Genomic DNA, 20355 nt, shown 5'->3' with positions numbered 1-20355 from the left:
CCACTGGAAGCTCAGTTGTGAATCTAATGGCATGATTACGACGACCATAAATTGGACGTAGCGCTGCTAAACTTGAGGCCACTGAATCCGAATTTCGGTAGAAAGTTTTAATGATTTCGACTCGTTGTTGGATAGTATATCTTTCCACGATTACTGAAAAGAAGTGTTAAAAGAGCGGAAAAAATTTATCCATATCTACTTTTGTAGTGTCGTTATGTTGCAGCTGAGCCGAGCATGTCGTCGGCCACCACGTGACTTTGTTTTTTGGGTCACGTTGTTGGGGTTTTATCAAGGACCCCTAACTAGAAGAGGTCATAACAATACTTCCTGAAAAGAAACACAGCAACAATGTGGATGTTTTCGCTATAATAAGACTTAAATTTCAATGTCAGAAAAAGTTTGCGTACAAAAATCGAATGAAGCAATATCAATAAAAATTTGTTGAAGTTTGGCTACAACAATTAAAAAAAAAAATGTTCAATGGCAGTAGTCCTTTAAAATTTTCATTAATATTTGAGAACTTAGAAAATAGGAAAGACCAACAAAAACAGGAATAATATACGAAAACTGATAAGAAAAAGTCTGCGTTATAAATGCAATACAGTGAAGTTCACTAATATGAACAAATTTCATGGACGCTTCTATTAAGGGGTCAGTAGGGTAATCTTAAAAAAAATGTTGTTTTTGCATTTTTTATTACCTTATACCTTTAGAATTAATTTAGAAACTCACTTTACTATTTGAAGACTTCGAAAAAGACCCAAATATAATAATACCGCTCGACGTTCGGAGCGCTCGGAGTGCACACCTCAAACTTTAAACGCGTTTTTCTCAAAACACTCCTTTTTAAACTCGCGGACATGATTCCGGTCGAACAACTCAACCGACTTGCTTAATTTTTTTTTTTTTAATTTAGGACTATCGTCCCTACTAGATTCATAATTTTTTATAATTTATTGACAATGTTATGGCAAAATTTATGTAAAAAAACATGGGGAAAAATTAAGAAAAAAAAACTTAATTACTTTTTTATTTATCAAAATGTTTTCCTGATTCTAGTAGGAACGATAACCATTCACGCACTTTTTAAGAATAAATTGGGTTTTTGGGTTTCAGATGATCCAAACATGAGAAATCGTGAGTCCGCCAGTGAAAAAACGCATCTCATTCACCCAGCCATTTCTCCGACATATCTCATGAAAAAATTTCCAAAAAAAAATTTTTTTTACACTCCACGATATACCTCATGATATGTGAAAAAAGTTCTATTGTAGAACTAAAATTTCTATGAAAAAAAAATGTCTAAAAAAACAGGCTAGATTACCCTACTGACCGCTTAATATCTTCATACACCGGACATGAGCAATCTTGACTGGATATTGACACTACTTTGGTTATATTTCGGTCAAATTAGCTCTATTAAATGAATACGACATCAAAACACGTGTCGAGAAAATCGCGTACAATTTATACTTCTCGCATTTTTGAATTTTTGGTGTTTTGCGACAGTTCTTTTTTGGGAACAATACGTAAAGTGATCATAACAACAAAATTACCGTCTGGTTTTCGGTGGCTTAACGGTAACTAACTGAATAATTGCCATGTACTCCTGGTTGACATTGGCACATTTTTATTTATTCTGTAGAAATATAGTTCTGGATTGTACCTTATGATTTTAAGCACATATTTTAAGCCCATGTTCAAAATATAGGGCTGGCGTTCAATTCCAGCAATGTGCTTAGAATCCTTGTCATACTGGAAATAGTAATCGTTGTTTAGGACGAAATTGTTAGTATTTTGCTTCAAATCGGCTTTTAAAAAGTTTAGATATATCGTTTGTTTTATCCAAATTTGATTCAGTAAATTCCATTCGAACCACTTTGTTTCTCGCCATACACCTACAAACCATTACATCTGTGCAAGGTTTCGCCACACAATTTATATCCTTTGATGTCAAATATTTTATACTAAACTTGCTTATGTCAGAGAAAATAAATTGTTTTCAAAATCTGGTGGCTTTTTAAATGTTTCCTGGCGAAAGAAAATCGCTTCTATCTATTTACCAACGAAAAAAAAAGATTTTCTACGTGCAATACGACCATAATTACCAGCTTTTTTGAAAATTTTCCGCAAGGTATTATCAAAAATTGACTTTTTGTCCTTTTTCCTATTATCTCAAGAAAGGTGCAGTTGCAGTTAGACTGAGATCACAAGACACTTTTGATCTTGAGAGAGATCACAAGACACTTTTTAATGAAATGATGTGAAGCTATTGTAAATCATATAATATCGAGCTTAAGGTAAATGTAAGCAATAAACTAAACAGATTTTTATGTTATTTAAAGTTTTAGTTGATTTTTCTAATCGATTTTACTCATACCACTTGCTTGTTCGATTTGCTACTCTAAAAAATTTGGTTTAACGCAGACAGCTTACGATAATTTCATATCTTGCAGCAGAGCTATACAGCATGCCGTCCATAGTACTTGAGTTTGGTTGTATTCTTACAACCTTACTACTTTTATGATAAGCGATGAAACAATACACGTATTTAATGTTGTCGTTGATATGTGTCATTCTTATCTCGACCTTATATCGCGCAATCGATTGAGCGTAACTAGTTCATATTGTAATTGTTTTGCTATGCTGTATGACCACATGTTCAAGTTCGTATCTTATCATTAAGTACTACTTTGTTTACCATTATCTGGGATGTTGAAGAATCATAAATCTAAAATAATCAGACCAATAAATAACGCTATACAATTGAAGGTGTAAATAAATCGATCTAGTGTTTGAGTTAACCATCGAGCCTCTAACTTGGTAAGTTCATATGATAGGCACTTGACGCTCATTGTATATTTATGTGAGATATGCGCTAGGTGTACGAGGTCGAAATTTCAGCCAAATCGGAGTCTCTGTTTTATTTTAACCTTGAGTGTAAACAGGCGTGTTCGCGAAAATGTTAAGTTAAGATAGTGAACTTTACCCCGCGAACTAGCTTGTATTCAGTGGCACGCTGACTTCTAATTTCACTCAACGACTCTGCTCCGGAAAATGTTAAGTCAAAATAGTGGACATCACTCGGCGAAGCTGCTTTTATTCACTGGTATGCACCAAAGGCAAAGGAACCGTTATAATAGCGGCCTTCACCCGACAAAACTGTTCGGGAAAATGTTAAAATCATCCCATTGCGCGGAAACGTGTTGACCGCAGTTTTAAGAGATTCAAAAAATGTGATATACCATCTGATCAAATGTGACTCGGATCTGACCATTTAAACTTCGCGCGAGTGGCGTCGTATGTTTATTTAAAATATGCCGGGTCGTTGATGCTGAGGAATGTCAAGTCAGCACAATGGCTTCTAGTAAATTTCCTTCCTACTATAGTCGGGTCTACGTAACGGGAACGGACGCGATTTTTTATCGGTCTAACTGTCAACTCGGCAGCATTCCTCCAAACGTTTTCATAATTTTTTTCAGTTACAATAATAACATTCAGTGAATATGACGTTGAAACTGTCCAATAATCGAATCTAACCGGATAAGGACTAAGCGTTCACAGGGCTCTATTACGTCGAATTCGTATTAGATCGATTTGTTGAAGAAAACGTGCGCCGGTTCACAACTACATCGTAGCTACGAGTTAAGCTACGAACTGTTGTTAAGTGTCAGTTAAAAAAAATGCAAGTGGAAATGATTAAGCGTATAATTATATATTCGTTGAGTATGGTGAATTTTATATCGCCGAGTGTTGGCAAGATTTCTTCATCTATGTATATGTACATATGTATGTAGCTGTTGCTTCTCCACAAATTAAAAGCAGAAATTCGTCAAAAACACACAAAACTAACGGGAACAAAATAAGCAACCCGACATATGTATTCATATTGTGCGAAATTTTTATCTACAAATATAAACTCATACACACATGTGCTCATTGTGTATTTAAATTATTTTTAAATGTCCAACACAGCGCGCGATAATTTAGAGAGCTCCTTATTTTATCACTATCGCGTTGAACATGAGTATGTATGTATGTACTTAACTCAACTTCCGATTACCGAGCTGATGGTATATTAATGACCATAGAACGCTTCTGTGCTGATCCTCTGCCTACAGTATGAGCGCGGAAGTTGCCGTGAACTGTTCGCACGCTTAATGGTATACCGGGAAATTTCACTAATAAAAATACTAATATCGTGTTAAAATTATATATATGTATGTAATATATTGTTACCTAAAATGCAAAACAACGTATCAACATAAAATTGAGAATCGTTTTCAGATATAATAACCAATATATAACCATTTTATAACGAACATTTTAATTTTGTTTCAATATGTGTGTACGATATACAACCATTTTATAACCAAAACTCAAATTCTGTTTCAATTTTGGTGGTTTCTACTATATTTTTTTCCTTCGCCTGTGAACTTATGAAACATGATGTTACGTTATTTTGCATTTTAGGTGACGATATATAAGTACTATATATGTACAATATACTATTTATATGATTTTATGGAATGTGTTAAAGTTGTGTTCAGATACCAGAAACCCACAAGTAAAATATTTAATTCCAGTGAAAATATTACAAGTGTAAATAAAAATTTTATAACTGTGAAAAATAAATATCGGTGAAATGCGAAACTTTTAACTTGTATACTTTGGAGAGCAAAAAAGAGATCGCGCCACAAACTAGAGAAGCTTGTTTAATTCGTAGTTTCTTGATATTTCATTCGACGGTTTTCAAGTTATCGTCCAAATTTCTTTGATATATTTTTTTGATTAAAGTGAAAGTGAAAATAGTCTATTGGTAAAGTATTATTTCTCGTTCTCGAAAATTTCGTCATAACTTAACAATACAAATGAGAAAGGCCACTCGAGCCAGTCACGTCATAAAATACAGCGATAATTGTGAATTGGTGTTGAGTGACTGTAAATAAATTTCGTAGCCATATAGAGCAAGTATCCGAAAATATTCAATATTTTCGAAGAAGCATTACACAAAAAGGGTTTAGTAGAGTTTTCGGTCAAGCAACGATGCTTCGAGGGTCTACTGTGGAGCCATTGTTTCTCTAGTGTGGCAAATTTGCTTACTGGCGTAACTAAAGATATTGCAATGAACACGTTTATGGTGTTGTTAAAAAGCTAATATGATACAGTTCTGGAGAACTCGGGGAAAAACCTACCTTATCTATTCAACAAATTCAATAGAATTCAAATTGTGCACTTTTATAAAATCTTTTTAGCAGAGTCACTATATCGTCACCTGAAATGCAAAATAACGTAACAACATTTTCGGAAATTTAAAGTGTCATGAATGAAACACGAAATATAATGGAACATGAGTGAAACAAAATTTTAATATTGGTTAAAACTGGTTTATATCTGACCGCAGAACCTGAAAATGTTGAACATATGTAATATTATGTATGTAATTTGAAGTAGTGAAGCGTAATCAATAAGACACCCAATTTCGAATTTTTTGATGTTACGTTATTTTGCATTTCTGGTGACTATATGTGAGGAATTTCGGGTATAAGCCAAAATAGGTTTTTCAATAAAAGGCGGTTGGTTTTGGACTAGGTGAATGGCGTCATGTTGCATGTTTTTGTGCGACCTTTTTATACCATTTGGTCAAATTGGACTCGGACTCCCTAACTCGAATTACCGTAATCCACAAAAACTTTGAGCTATAGATCCTTTGAGTTTTCACCTATAAAATATTTTTCAAAAAGCTGTGCCCAAAAAATAAGGTGACATTGTATTTATTTTGAAAATTCTTTTTTCATTCTTCCAAATCAATTTCATCCCTTCAAAGCAATCCCCTCCCGATGCAATGCACTAATGCCAACGGATTTTCTAATCTTCGAAACACTGGTTATAGTCACTTTCCGGGATGGCCTTCAGTTCCGTCTTCGCTGCGGCTTGAATCTCCTCCATCGTATAAAAACGGTCTCCCCGGAGCGGTCTTTTGAGCTTGGTGAACAGCCAGAAGTCGCACGGCGCCAGATCAGGTGAATACGGTGGTTGCGGAACGATATGGGTTGTGTTTTTGGCGAAATGATCACGAATTACGAGGGCAGTATGGGATGGTGCATTATCGTGGTGTAAAAACCAAGAATTGTCTTTCCATAATTCCGCCCTTTTTAGGCGGTTAGCGTTGCGCAAACTACGCATAACGTTCAAATAATATTCCTTGTTGACTGTTTGACCGGTTGGTAGGAACACAACACCACGATAATCGAAGAAAACAGTCAACAAGACCTTGATTTTTGAGCGACTTTGGCGCGATTTTTTGGTCTTGGCTCTCTTTTGGCACGATATTCGCTCGATTGATCAGTTGTTTCGGGGTCGTAAGCATAGATCCAAGTCTAATCGCCAGTCATAATGCATTTCATGATACCCTGCTAGTCGGAAAGCATCGTTTCACACACTTCAACGCGACGCCTTTTTTCCAAAAAATTCAATGCTTTCGGTACCAGTCGATATTTGACGCGCTTGAGGCCCAAAACATCCTTAAAAATGGTATTGGCTGAACCTTTCGATATGCCAACTTCATCAGCAAGGTCTCTAAATGTTAATCGACGGTTTTTCAACACCAAATCTTTAATTTGTTGAACGTGAGCTTCGTCGGTTGAGGTTGATGGTCGCCTTGGACGCTCTTCGTCTTCGAAACGTTCACGGCCGGTTTGAAACTCACTATACCACTTGTAAACATTTTTTTAGACATAGCCTCATCACCGAAGGCTTTCTGCACCATCCTCAACGTATCCGCAGCAGAAAGTTGATTCCGTAAACAAAATTTAATGCTTTGCTCAACAAATTTCGACATCGCAAAAAACGAAAAACTCACTTTTAGCAGCTCACAAAACGGCACGTATCTCAAACACTAATGAATATTTTGACATGGAATTTTTTGGGCCCAGTTTTATTATTTATTTGGCATAAGTGTTTTTTTTTGCTTCCCAATACACTTGTGTCAACGTTTTTTCCAATGTCCGAAACAGTCAATATCTGGAATAGCCTTCAATGCGTGTAGCGATTTACATTTAATGTCTTCAATTGACTACATAGTTCCCCGGAGCATTCGTTTGAGTTTGCTAAGTAGCCACAAGTCGCACGGAACTAAGTCATACAAATAAGATGGTTGCGGCACGATATTGGTTGAAATTTTGGCGAAAACTCACAAAGAATCAATGCAGTATGCGATAGTGCATTATCGGGGTGAAAAAACCCAGAGTTGTCGGCCCTAAAATCCGGCCTCTTTTTACGAATAGCTCTGCCGTATTAGCAAACGACGCATAGCACACATTTATCCTTCCGATATTAAAACGATGCCAGTAAGATCTCTGACTGTTAATCGTCGATTCTTAAGCACCAATTCAGTTATTTTATTGACGTGTTGATCATCAGTTGCTGTTGTTAGCCGTCCTGAATGTTGTTTGTCGTGAATGAGTTCTAAACCCTCTTTGAATAATTTTTACCAATCAAAAACACTGGCTCGCGACAAACAATTATCATTGAAGGCCTTTTCCAACATGCTGAACATTTCGACACCAGAAACTTGATTCCGCACACAAAATTTAAGGTAACTTCTTTGTTTAATAATTTCACTCATCGTAAAAATCTCCGAATGTACTTTCTGTACTTCAGAAAGACAATCGTATACTAAACACTAATGACTATTTTGATGTGACATTTGTCACTGACAATCATACCAACTTAAAAAAAAACATTTTGACGAATGGGTTTTCACGGGAAATATAAATTTAAAAGTCTTACTATTTTTTGCCCACAGCAGTGTATTTAAATTTTTGGCTGAAAAATTTTGGCTGACTTTGAACATTATTTTTTGCTTGCTGGTTTTAGTGAAAAGAGATTCAATCTGTTTAGTGCTTTGTAGTGATCACCGGTTGTATTAATATTCGTAATTATAAAGGAATTTAAAGTTGCAAAGGATTGCTTTACATAATTTTTGGATGATAGTTGAAAAAATTCTTCTTCACAATCCGCATCGTTTTCCATGGCGCTCGAAGTCATATTGGTTAGGTCTGAAATATTCGGTTCTACAATATCAAGTGTTATAAGTCCGACTGAGCAAATCTCAGTGTCCACTTCAATATAATCTGTAATAACTAAAAACGTTTGGGATAAAAACAATACTTCGAGTTAAGGAAGTTTGAGTTGTGGAAGAAAATGTGTATGAAATTTTAGATCTAAATTTAGTAGTTGGAGTTAGGAGAACTTAGAGTTATTGAAGTTCGAATTATGGAAGTTCAACTGTATTATTATTTTAATTCAAATCTATATTATAGCCTTCAAAAGAGAGCCAATACTCAAATAAAATCATGCCAAGGCTTGATTCAATTTACTAGATACTTGTTAAAAGCCGCGGCCAGAAGGAGAAGGCCGTCAGTGTCTTCAGTCAATTTTTTATTTAGATTAGATTAGATTAGTTAGATTTTTGGATAGTTTCGACATCATATTCATAAACCTAGGTCTCGTCAGCAGTAATGATGTCTTTCATGAGTGTGGGGTCCTCATGTGCAAAGTCGTTTCTGACTCGCTTCACACCCGAATTATTAACCAAAATGGTACGGATCCGTTCCGTACTGTGTTGACAACATCATAAATTTCCGACCTTCACAGGGTGCTTTGTGCCCCTCCATGATAATTGCCTGATTTCGTCTTTTTGTCAACAAAACCTTCGAGACGAGTAAGGTTACGGCCTACCTTCTGACTATTCCGTAATAAAATCAACTGAAATGATGAGAACTTTATAGATTATGGTCATGTCTTCCACGCTCTGTTTCATTACTAAGCGATTTATTCTATTTTATTTTCTAAAATGTCAAAATGTTAAGAACAAAATGTGAAAACTTGTACATGAACTCGTATTTGGTCTTCATACCAGAGAAGTTATAAATATCTAATTCGGTTATCGTCATTTGTATTGCAGAGAGAGCTATTCTTGTATGTACTTATGTATGTGGGTATGTATACATATAGTACTTGTGATAGCTAGAGAGCAGCATTGTAAATCACGCTTTAAAAGATTAACTGTTATTGTAGCTTATAATATGGTTAGCAGCATTCTCTTTTAAATGATAAGTAAACGAACATTCAACGCGGCTAATAATTTTTTCTGTGAATTCAGCGGCCAATTAAATTATTATCACTTTTTTATCGCCGACATTGGGATTAAACGTTAGGCTTTATGGAATTAAAAAGAATAAGGGATACTTACTATTTGTTCTTCTGGCAGAAAAAGACGTTGTCTATCTTAAACAGATATTTCATATTCTTTTCACTGTATTAACATATTTGTATTACGCAGACGAATATGTCGGAGACTCTATAAAATATACAAGTACATATAAATGCTGAGGGTGTCGAGTTAAGTCGATTTAGCCAATTCCGTCTCTAACAGAACGAGACCATCTGAGTCGTAGCCATGGCCAACATTTGAAAGAGATAATCTCCAAAAAATAATGCCAAGGAATGACTTTTCGTGTTATTTTTTAAAAAAGGTAAGGAACCTTGAAATGTATCACCTTTATTAAGCAAAAATATTAAGCATTTTCAAAAATTTTTACATTATTAAACTTCGTCTGCAGATCTTATCTTATGTTTGACATTTTGGCACCAACATCATATTAATACTCGTATAATTAACCCATATATTCCTTGCATGTTTTCGCAACCTTTTCTACTTTCAAGTTAAGGAAATCCATAACAACAGGGTATAAAAAAGTGTGCATGGGAAAAAAAAATTTCAAAGTAATTTTCAGTACTTATCAGCGGCAATGACCGCCACCTAATGTTGCATTAAAATACATATTACACATATTATTGTGACAGCGCCCATGCTCACTTGTTGATAAACTGCACACGAACGAATGTTACTTATCTTTCGTTTAATTGCCAACAGTAGCTCGAAGCAGTAAATAAAAACTAATATTAATTTCAGTTTTCAATACCATGCAAGCAAGAGTTGAGTTTTATTATGAATTCACGACTTACGATACACTGCGAAACAGCATGGTATGAGCGACGAAATTTGTTAAATTTTTGATGAAAATTTTTATTTTATTTTATTAAAGATTTTTAAGTTTTTAATTGCCAAATTTCTTTTATAGGGTCTTTACTGTTTGCTTCTGGGTGTTATAAACGAGCTTATTATTGTATATATTTTGTAACGAATATTCTTAAGTATTCACTTTAAAGTTGCAGTCTTTAAGATTATTTTATTATCAGAAGGATATAGGACTAGGATTATTTTATATTCCAGAGGTATGGCAATCCTATAATCTTTTTTTATAAAACTGTTCCCAAATTGAAAATTCTCTTATATAATTGTGTTCCTTCCGGTATTTGATAAATTTGTAAGCTCGCAACGCTCTTCAATTATATTTGAAAAGTTAGATTTTTTTAAAAACTCATTAAAATTATTTTTTGGTATTTTTTTAGTAATTTTTGTAATAATGTCGAGGGAATTTCAAAATTATTTAACTGAAAATTGTAAAAAAATATTAACTTAAATACATATTTTTTTTTTCAATATTAAAAAATAAATATGTGAAAATACATATGACAACTCTTTTTTTTATAATTTTTCTGTTTAAATTGTGTTAAAATATTTATCTCGTTACTTCATAATTTTTGGTATATTTGTCAACTATTTATATTAATAACTTTATTAAATTTTATTAAAATTTTTAATTTTTAAATATAACTAGTCTGCTATATATAAATGCAAAGTAACTAGTAGAGTAATAGTTATTTATAATTTATCATTACTTCATTATACCTTTATATCCCATTTTAAATTATTCAATTTAAGTGGTAACCAGACACCTAAATTTCTTATGATGAATTATTACAATTGTATCTAATTTAAATACAATATTATACCCTATTATGCCTTTGAAAGAAATGCCCTATTTCTGATTTTATATTTTTCCAAAGTTTTATGAAATTGAATTCTGTGATATTTTGACAAGCTAATTATCTTTTTATTTTCTAAAAAATATTTACATGTTTTTATAAATAATGAAGGATGATTGACCGTTCGACCATATTTTTGGTTAAAGTTAGACGTAGACACTTAGATCGACATATTTGGTATATGAGGCTTGAATATTTATGATCTTACTAGAGGACCCGTCCACGCTTCACTGTGGCTGATAATACTCCTACTACCATCTATATGATTTCTATTAGTTGGATTATAACTATTAGTTAATGAGATATAGCATTTTTGTGAAGCAACTTGTGTTAGTTTAAAAAAAAATTGATCATAAAGCATTTCGTGTGTCAATAAAGCATTGCTTTTTTGGGGAAAATACTGTTGAATTTGGGCTCAGGGAAATCCACCGTTGAGTTGCAAAGTAGGTGCTCGCAAGTTCATAATCCAACAAAAACAACTAATTCTGAGAAGTGTTTAAGTACTCTCTAATCGCAATAAAGCCGAATTTTTGCGTCGGTGATAGAAATATAGCTCCATCATTTCCCACTGGAGTCCAATCGACAGTCATTCTAGTGGACTGCACATGATGAACCGGTTCTCAGGCGTGGAAAAACGAAAAAGGCGGCTGGAAAGGTTGTGACATCAGTCTTTTGGGATGCACGTGGTATAATACATACTCAACGACTGATTACTGAACCATTTATAATCTATTTCACTGCGTATTTGGTTGCAGTTCTTTTCTTCTATTCCAATGTACAATGTACAAAGCGCTTTATTGTAGTTCACGTATCGACCGTATCGTTCAAGACTAATAACCGCCATGTTGCTTCGTGTGGTGACGTACTTAGAAACGTAATGTATCGATTACACCAAACTGCACTACTTAACCTTGATATGAGTTTTGAATTTGAATTAGACAATAATGGTGAATATAGTACGATCCATATGTTGTGAACTTCGATATTCACTACTCTAAGTTGTATGGTGGTCTGATGAGCTACGACGATAGAGTGGACATCCATCATTTCTAGTTTATGTTTCCGAAAGAAAAGCACGTGGATACTGTTTCGTGCATTTATTGTCAGATATACAAACCGAAGTGGGATTGTGGAGTCCGCAAGGTCCATGAACCATATTGGTTTTCATAACTTCGTATAATACTGGATCTTTCTTTGCATCAGGAATTTCCGTATGATTGAATGATTTCATCAATTTGATCTGGTGTAACCACCATCCACCATCCACAATCCAAAGAAGAATGTGTGCGTGGGGCAAACCTCTCTTTTGCCACTCAACAGAGTACATCTAGCATCTAACAGCACCATATATGCGTTGCTTCAAGATAATGTCCATTGAAGCTGTTGCTTGAAAAGTCTTGATATGACATCGCTTGCTGATTGATCGCGATCCATAATACCGCACTAATGTCATCACATCCTGGGAGTACTCGGTCATGTGCCTTGGGCTGCTAATGTATGTTGATGCCAAAAAGAACGCCGACCGATATTAGCGCAACCTATTTGTGGCATCGTAACAAATTTCAATCTGTAATTGATCACTTTGTGTGCAACACACATAACATTTTCACTGAATAATTTTCAAAAATTTTTGAAGCAAACGACAAATTTGAACGATTCAAATAATTGAAAAACAAAACAAAAAAAATTGGAAAAAAAATGTATGGAAAAAATTAACTTTTTGGAATTGTCCGACTTTTCTTCACAAAAGCATACAGGTTTTTTTTTATTTCTAAACCTTCCCCGATCCATACAGAACATTCTCTGAAAATTTCATCGAGATTGGTTCAGTAGTTCCCTTAGCGTTGCTAATAAACAAACATTCATTCGTTTGTACGGGAAAAAGAAAAGGGCTGTTTTTAGGGGTTTTCCGGCAATTATTCGAATTTTTCTTGCCGTGAAACCATCCTTGAACCTCAGCGAACATTTTAAAAAAAGAATTGGCAAAATTGGTTCAGGCGTTTTTGAGTTATGCGCTTACCAACATATTTGGCGATTCATTTTTATATACATACATACATACATACATATGTACATATAAGATTTCAATAATTTTTGGATAAGAGCCATTTTTACGTTAAAATATAACAATGTTACCGAGCGATTTTGTACTCTGATAAAGTCACAAGTCTCTAAAATTAAGATTTTAAATTGTAGACAGTTTTTAACCGACACTGTAAAAATTGTTGAAATTGGAAAATAACCTCATCCACTCCCCATATATTGGTACTGTTGAAAACTACTAAAAGTGCGATAAATCAATAACTAAATACAACAAAGATATACCATTTTACACCCGAGATGGTACAAAAAGGTTCTATAAGAGGGGGTAAAAATTGGACGATAGGTCACCCACTTTTAGGTGAAATCACAAATGTCGAAAACCGACTGACCGATTTCGACTAAATTTGGTACGAAACTTTCTTCTGATAATCCTATGTTACAATGCGAAAAAGGACGAAATCGGATAATAATTCTCATATAATACAATTTTAAATTCCATTTGATTCTTTGACTTTCCGGTATCTAAATCGAGAAGCAGTTACTATAATAATTTCTTTAAATATGTCACTTTATGACCAAAATTTGTCCAAATCCAAACAAAACTGTTGAAGCTCCTAGGTACCGAATATTTAGACCCCAGAATTTATAGTTGACTTTTGACCGAAAATATCGGTCAATATATAAGATATATGATTAAAATTTAGAGAAAATCGTCTCCGGATAATAGTATGTATTAAAAATGTATTGTCTTGAACCCCTATATACCTAACATAAAGATTTTCGAACTTCCGGGTAACTTTATGCTCCATATATCGGCAAATTTTTGAGATATCTCAATGAAAATTAGAGAGCGTGTTTAACTTACAGTGTATCTTTGTGCTTAAAATTCCCAGGGAAATTTTTTTAGTATGTGGCATGTTAGTAGTATATGTTACTGGGAGGAATAGGTAAAATCTGGTAAAGATTTATTTTATTATTATATTATTTATTGTTACAGTTATTTATTTAAATACTGTTCTATGTTCGAATTGGCATTACCATTATATTTAAAACAATTGGCAAAGCTCTATGTATGTATGCATATATAGAAAATTGATTTTTAGTATTCATTTTCTATTAGATAAATATTATATCCAAAATTGAACACTTTACTTTTTGAAAAAAAAAAATAATAATTTTTCATAAATTTCTATATTAATTATAGGTGTAATGCTTAAAAAACTAGAATAGCGTGTAAAAATTGTATAACGCTGCAAAACCCCTTCAATGCTATACATCAGTACCTATGCCAAAATGCTAAAACGTGACTTTCCCGTGCTGATACTCTCCCTGTTCATCCTTTGTGGGTTTTTCGTATTTATGCAACATGCTTTTCGTGCCAGCGTTGCCATACAAGAGGGCGTCATATCAAAAGATATGAGAAACATTAATGTCGAAGAAGCCGTACCTGCTCCTGTTGAAGTTTTTTTCGGCGATGAACTTTTCGAGAAAGAATTGCAACGGCGTAAATTAATTGAACCAAAGGACAGTCGCGAAGTGAAAATATTAACCGAAGCAACTCCGACATTGGGACAACGTTTGAAGAAATTACTAAAATGCAACGATCGGCAGTTGAGGTTGGAGAAGATACAATATGGAAATTATTGGCTGCTGCGCAATTATATACGTGGCACGATTAGCACGTCGGTTGGTTGTGCCGACACAATTACATTGACTACGAATGGTGATTACACGTTCTTCGATAGTTTGCCATTCTTAACGGAACGGTAAGTGTAGTGGTTTTGTTATGAAGCTGGGTATACCTACCTATATGTATATCTACTTAAAAGGGTAAAAATTTGAAATTAATTACTTTTTCCTCTGTTTGATCGATCCTGTTTCTGAGATACTCGTATGACCCTAAGATATATTTCTTTTAGGCTAAAATCAAGTTTTCATTCTTGCTTATAGTATATACTTTTCATGTTTTTAGTCGGACTTCTACCAATTGTAAATACCAAACATAATTTCTGTTGGGTTTAAGCCAAGTTTCCATTCATATTTATGATTAGAAGTCTTTTGACCTCTAGACGAATAAGAGCAGAATGAAACGTCGCTAGAATGTCATATCCGCTTTTATGAGCATTAGTGCTGAATAAACTGTTAAAAAACTGTGAAGCCAAAGCCTTTAATACTCGTATATGTAGTTTCATATGCGTACGACATTGCCATCTTAATAACGGGTAGGTTTCAACAGACCATTAGCAGTATTATGACCACTACTCTAAATGCAGTCGAGATTTGGGCATCACAAGGTGAGCTGGAGTTGAACCCGGAGAAAACGGATCTACTTGTGTTCACAAGATTCTTTTATGGATGTTTCTTTCGATAATTGGGATACAATTCTCTCTCAATGACTGCACCAAGTACCTAAGGGTAGTCTTGAACAGTGAACTGCTGTGGAAGCACAACATGGTAGAAAGAGTGAGTTAGCAATACTTAATATGCATGTAGGAAGATGCTCGGTACAACGTGGGGGCACTTTTGCTTTGTCATGCACTGGTGCTACACAGCTATTGTAAGACTAATTCTGCTCTACGGTGCAGTAGTATGGCAGACAGGCGTATGGAAATCCATCTACCGAAAGTCAATGGAAAGTGTCCAGAAGTTCCAGGAGTCTCTTAAAATTCGCGTCAAGCGCAGTCCTCCTAAATGTGACTACTCCTCTTGGACTTAGCAACTAAACTCTATCTGGAAAAAACTGGTCTATGCGTTATTATTGGTCCACCAGATTAACCTAACCTAACTTAGCCTAAAGAACTTCCTACTACTGAGTTGGTTCTGAAGATCATCCACAAACTTGAACTCATACGTAAATCTAAGCGATATCCAAGATCTTGATATCAAGTGTAAGTTTTAAAAAGAACTAAATGTGAAAGGAGATAGTTTTTGTGGATTTCAAAATACTTAGCGCAGAACTACGAAAAAGTTAGATAATCTCCAAAAAACCTCTGCACCGTCAACGACTTATGCTCCATGGCTTTGCGATTCAGTGAAATATTTCATTAATTGTATTCCAAAGTAGATACACAATGTTATTCAAATCTGATGCCGAAAGATCTGCCCATATTTATTATATAAAATTTTCATTTCTTTCCACAGTTGGCAAGCCCCAATCAGCTTCGCCATATTCTCACCGGGTTATGATTTCAATGCCACACTAAGTTCCATACAATTTGTGCGTCATTGTCTGCGTGAGAGTCAATATATACGTGATTATGTCACCTTCCATATATATTTCCCACCAACGGATATGCCTGAATATGCACCGCTGACGGAAAAAGAGGCGCTCTTATGGCCATATGACTGTGAGGCAGCGCCGCCTTATATGGATGTCGATCGCAATACAATGTATAAAACGGAGCACAATATGACTTATCCAATAAATGTTGGACGCAATATTGCACGTAAATCGGTCAATACCTATTTTATATTTGCATCAGATATTGAATTGTATCCAATGCCGGATTTACCCCGCTTATTTCTCGAGATGGTAGAGCGGAATCGTAGTGTGTATTTGGATAATAAAGAACTGCGGTAAGCTTGTTGCTAATGTTGCTTGTCTTTATTCAAAAGAAGTGCTATAAAAATACTTACTTTTTATTTAAATTTTACAGTGTCTTCACCATACCTGTTTTCGAAGTAACTAAGGACAGTCAAGTACCTGAAACTAAAACACAATTAGTTGAAATGTTACGAACACATAAAGCGATACCATTTCATTCGAAAATCTGCAAGAATTGCCATTTAGTGCCGAAACATAATGAATGGGTTAATGCCTCGGATACCAATGAGTTGTCGCTCTTTTCGGTAACAAAACGTGAAGGTAAATTCCATTATTGGGAGCCATTCTACATTAGTGATAATCAGGAACCAATATTTGATGAGCGTGTCACGTGGGAGGGACAGTCGAATAAGCGAATACAGGTGAGTGCTTCAGATTACTTTCAATGAAATTTTGTAGAGAAGTTCATGTTATGAGCTTACAAATTTCCAGAGCTATAGAGTGATAATCACGAATCATATGACTAGGAATCGAACTATGAGAAATAAGAAAACACAGATCTACTATGTGATATAAGCCTATTTAGAAGATGAATAAGTTTGATGAAATTGTTTTGAGAAAGTAGTGTAATCTTTGTTTTATGGTAGGCTTCTTGTTGTAAAGCCGTTCTGGTTATATCTATTCGAAACGTCGCAATGAATGAAAGTGTTGTTTTTTACCTGTTTCGTAAAGACCAGATAAATTTCACCGAAGTTTAAAAGCATAGATAAGGATTCGGTTTTAAAACTGCAAGACTCCACACGATGTGATTTAAGGGTTGTTATGTTGTTATTTGGAGGACAAGAACACAAAATAATGTTTTATTTTCAGGAAGAATAAAAGCAAGTTTTTAAAGTAAGAAATATTTTACCGTTGTTGTTGAAGAATAGCGGTAAAAATGAGCTTATCTGAGACTTTTAGAGAATTTGTTAATTTTAAAACCAGAATGAGCCATTTTTACAAAAGTTTCGTCTGTGTGGGATTTAATAAATCTTGACCGACCCTAAGCTCTATTTTAATAACAAAATCTCACGTCTTTAGTATCATCTTTGCGGACCTTAATAATTTTAGATTTCAAAAATTAAAATTACACATTATTATAAAAGGGACTTTTGCGATCTTCAAATGATGATAAATTGAAAGATCTGAATAATGCAGTCTTACTGGAGTTTCCCATTGTTATGTATGGAGCAGGGAATAGGCATCGAAAGCATTGTAAATTTCGGTAGGACAAATATCGAAACTGCAAAGGCTTATCCGTGTTGGGACATGGGGTTCAACGGGTACATGTTCAAAGGCAGCACTTCAAGTCAACTGGAACTCATACCGCGCCATTTGTTAACCAATAGAAGGACCGAATGAACTAGCTCTATGCTTGACACTCATGGGTCACTCTAGATTCCCGCGACAACTCGAGCTTGTCGTCTGCATTAGGTTGTGGTTTGATTCCAAGTACGCCATTCACTGAAAGGGAGTCTTTAAAGGTGTTAATGGCTCCACTGTAAATGGCGGTCAGTGTATGTCTGAAGTTTGTTGCGACCGGAGTTTGGCCGGCGTGGTGTTTTATGGCGTGGACTTAATTAAGGAAGGACCTCTTCATGCTCCTAGGAGGCGGTTTTGCTCCAAGTAGGTGACTGCAGGCATGATTTCTTCGAAAGCACCCTAGCAGAAACTGGTTGGAGAGGAGTTCATAATGCTCCTTAACTGAGGACATACGGACTCACAGTGTTCGCTGGGAGACATCAAGAGACATCCTGGCGTATTTCGGAGTGCAGTGTTCTGATATATTTGTAGCTTCCAGTCTACGTTTTACTGCATCCAGGCGACCATATTGGTGTTGCGTAGTTAAAGAATAGCGATCACATCACCGCTATAACACCCTGTTGGATAGTGGTATTATCAGAGGGCTGGGTCTATGTGAGTCCTTGGAACTGTGGAGAGGACATAATATACCAAAGGTCGTGGATGATTTATTTTCACTTTATTTCAAATTTGTAAACATAGGCCAATAAACTATTTGAAGGACTCGGAAAAGTTTCAATTAAAAAAAAAATAATAATATATAAATAAATATAATAACATATCATAAATAATTTTTCTTCAGGGCTACGCTATGTGTTTGTTGAAATATGACTACTTCGTACTGCATCCGGCTTTTTTAGTGCACTCACCAGGCATCAAATATTTTGATAAAAATTCGCCACGTCTCAGCTATGTACCAGCCACGAATAAGCTTATCAAACAAGTTATACAGCCAGAGTATCGAATTTTATTTGGAACCAATAAGAAATGCTTCACGTGATATTATCGGATATATAGTTAAGTGTAACCGTTTATAATTAATAATTTAAGTTAATTTATTTTGTATACGTTTGTATAGAAACATATTTTTTAGAATATATATACTTATTTTTGTAGTAAATCATTCTAATATAGAAATAAGGATTTCGAAATAAAATTTTCTTAAAATATTGGACTTTCTGTTGAAAATCATTTACATAATATATTTATAGAAATTTACCAGTTTTGTAATATAGAAGATTTTAGATCTTGTCTATCGATGCTTGAATTGAAAATTAGTCAATACGAAAACGATACATGTGTTTTTTAGACATCTGGTTTTCAATGAGGCAATACTATTTTTAAAGTTTCTCTTTTTAATAGCTGTTACTAGAGTGTAAAAATCAGTTTGGTTTGCCTTTCCTTAATACTTCGCCGACACAACGTTTGGAGATCATGCAAATTTATTACGCAAATAATATCCAGTCGACATAATCATTCAGCAGAGATAGTTCGAGCATCCATGGATCGGTTTTGCATCACGTTGCGTAAGGAGCTTACAAAATCTAACTCGTTGATTGAAACCAAACAACAATCAAGCGAGTCGTACTTTGGTGAATGGCCTCATAAAGGTATGACCTCCAATACCGATTTTCATAAGAAAATTTTATTCGGCGACGAGCTGAATGTTGAGATGCCATTCAATTATCAACACATCACTGCTTGGTGTGGGCAGAGCGAACAATTGATAAATATTTCTTCAAAAATGGCCGTAATGCCGCTTTAGAGACATGATTAACTATTATTCCGTACCCGAATTCGAACGATGTTGGTGTGGACGACTTGTGCTTCAAACAATACGGTGCTAAATGCTTATATAGCCAAAGAAATAAGAAATTTATTGAAGGCAACTTTTGGTCAGCGCATTATCTCTCGTCGTGGCCTTTAAGATTGTATGATTTAACACTGCTGGAATATTAATTTTGGGGTTATGTGGAGTCGATTGTCTAGGAGATACGACCGATAAGATTGACGCCTTGAAAGATAGTAGGAATAGATAAAAAGATAGAAATATTTTGAGGTTTTGCACTGCGACCATAAGACGGTCTATTGTGCCCTCTCCTATATCACTCATGGTTATGAAGGTCCAGAACTTTGAACAATTCCAGGAGCTTGCTGGGCGCGATGGAGGTGAAATAATCCCTGCGACCTTGAGCGTGCTTCTAAAAATTGCTTGGAAATTTAGGATCAGGTGTTCTGGAGTTTTCGGTCCCATGTCGCAAGCCCGCTAAACCTCCGCTTTATGGTACACAGTTACAAACTAATATGCGGTTCAGCCTTCCTAGAAACGCTTTCATTAAAAGTGATTTGACTTCATTAGCTGAGATCGCTTTTATTGCCACACACAGACTTACAGCAAAGACTTCTGCTTGACAGATGCTTAGAATTGGTATGGATAGCTTGGTATCCCGTCCCGCAATACCTGTGCCAAT

At 34.9% G+C, this 20355-nt stretch overlaps 1 protein-coding gene across 9 annotated transcripts; it reads left to right on the top strand.

Moving 5' to 3' along the window:
* The first annotated feature begins 2911 nt into the window (after positions 1 to 2911).
* LOC105221831 (beta-1,4-glucuronyltransferase 1) lies at positions 2912 to 19058 on the top strand. Of its 9 annotated transcripts, XM_049448303.1 has the most exons (7): positions 4130 to 4220; positions 4474 to 4819; positions 9347 to 9539; positions 14204 to 14765; positions 16141 to 16575; positions 16656 to 16965; positions 18687 to 19058. In XM_049448303.1, the coding sequence occupies exons 4-7, from the start codon at positions 14266 to 14268 to the stop codon at positions 18882 to 18884; spliced, it is 1443 nt and encodes a 480-aa protein (XP_049304260.1). In that variant the 5' UTR covers positions 4130 to 4220; positions 4474 to 4819; positions 9347 to 9539; positions 14204 to 14265; the 3' UTR covers positions 18885 to 19058. The 9 variants fall into 9 exon arrangements, with proteins under 9 accessions (XP_049304282.1, XP_049304269.1, XP_049304263.1 ...); XM_049448316.1 differs by lacking the exon at positions 4474 to 4819 and having other exon boundaries at positions 4127 to 4220; XM_049448322.1 differs by lacking the exon at positions 9347 to 9539 and having other exon boundaries at positions 4136 to 4220; positions 4474 to 4567.
* The last annotated feature ends 1297 nt before the right edge of the window (positions 19059 to 20355 follow it).

This window comes from Bactrocera dorsalis, chromosome 1 (genome assembly GCF_023373825.1).
Source record: "Bactrocera dorsalis isolate Fly_Bdor chromosome 1, ASM2337382v1, whole genome shotgun sequence".
Lineage (NCBI taxonomy): Eukaryota > Metazoa > Arthropoda > Insecta > Diptera > Tephritidae > Bactrocera > Bactrocera dorsalis.
Note: the sequence above shows the minus strand (reverse complement) of the source record. Positions and strands in the feature narration are given on the sequence as shown.

Bases quoted from the DNA above. Each gene is read 5' to 3' on its own strand.
- LOC105221831 (XM_049448325.1), top strand. From the start codon at position 14,266: ATGCTATACATCAGTACCTATGCCAAAATGCTAAAACGTGACTTTCCC. The intron at 14,766-16,140 runs GTAAGTGTAGTG...TTCTTTCCACAG, and splicing joins TTGCCATTCTTAACGGAACG to TTGGCAAGCCCCAATCAGCT. The intron at 16,966-18,686 runs GTGAGTGCTTCA...ATTTTTCTTCAG, and splicing joins AGTCGAATAAGCGAATACAG to GGCTACGCTATGTGTTTGTT.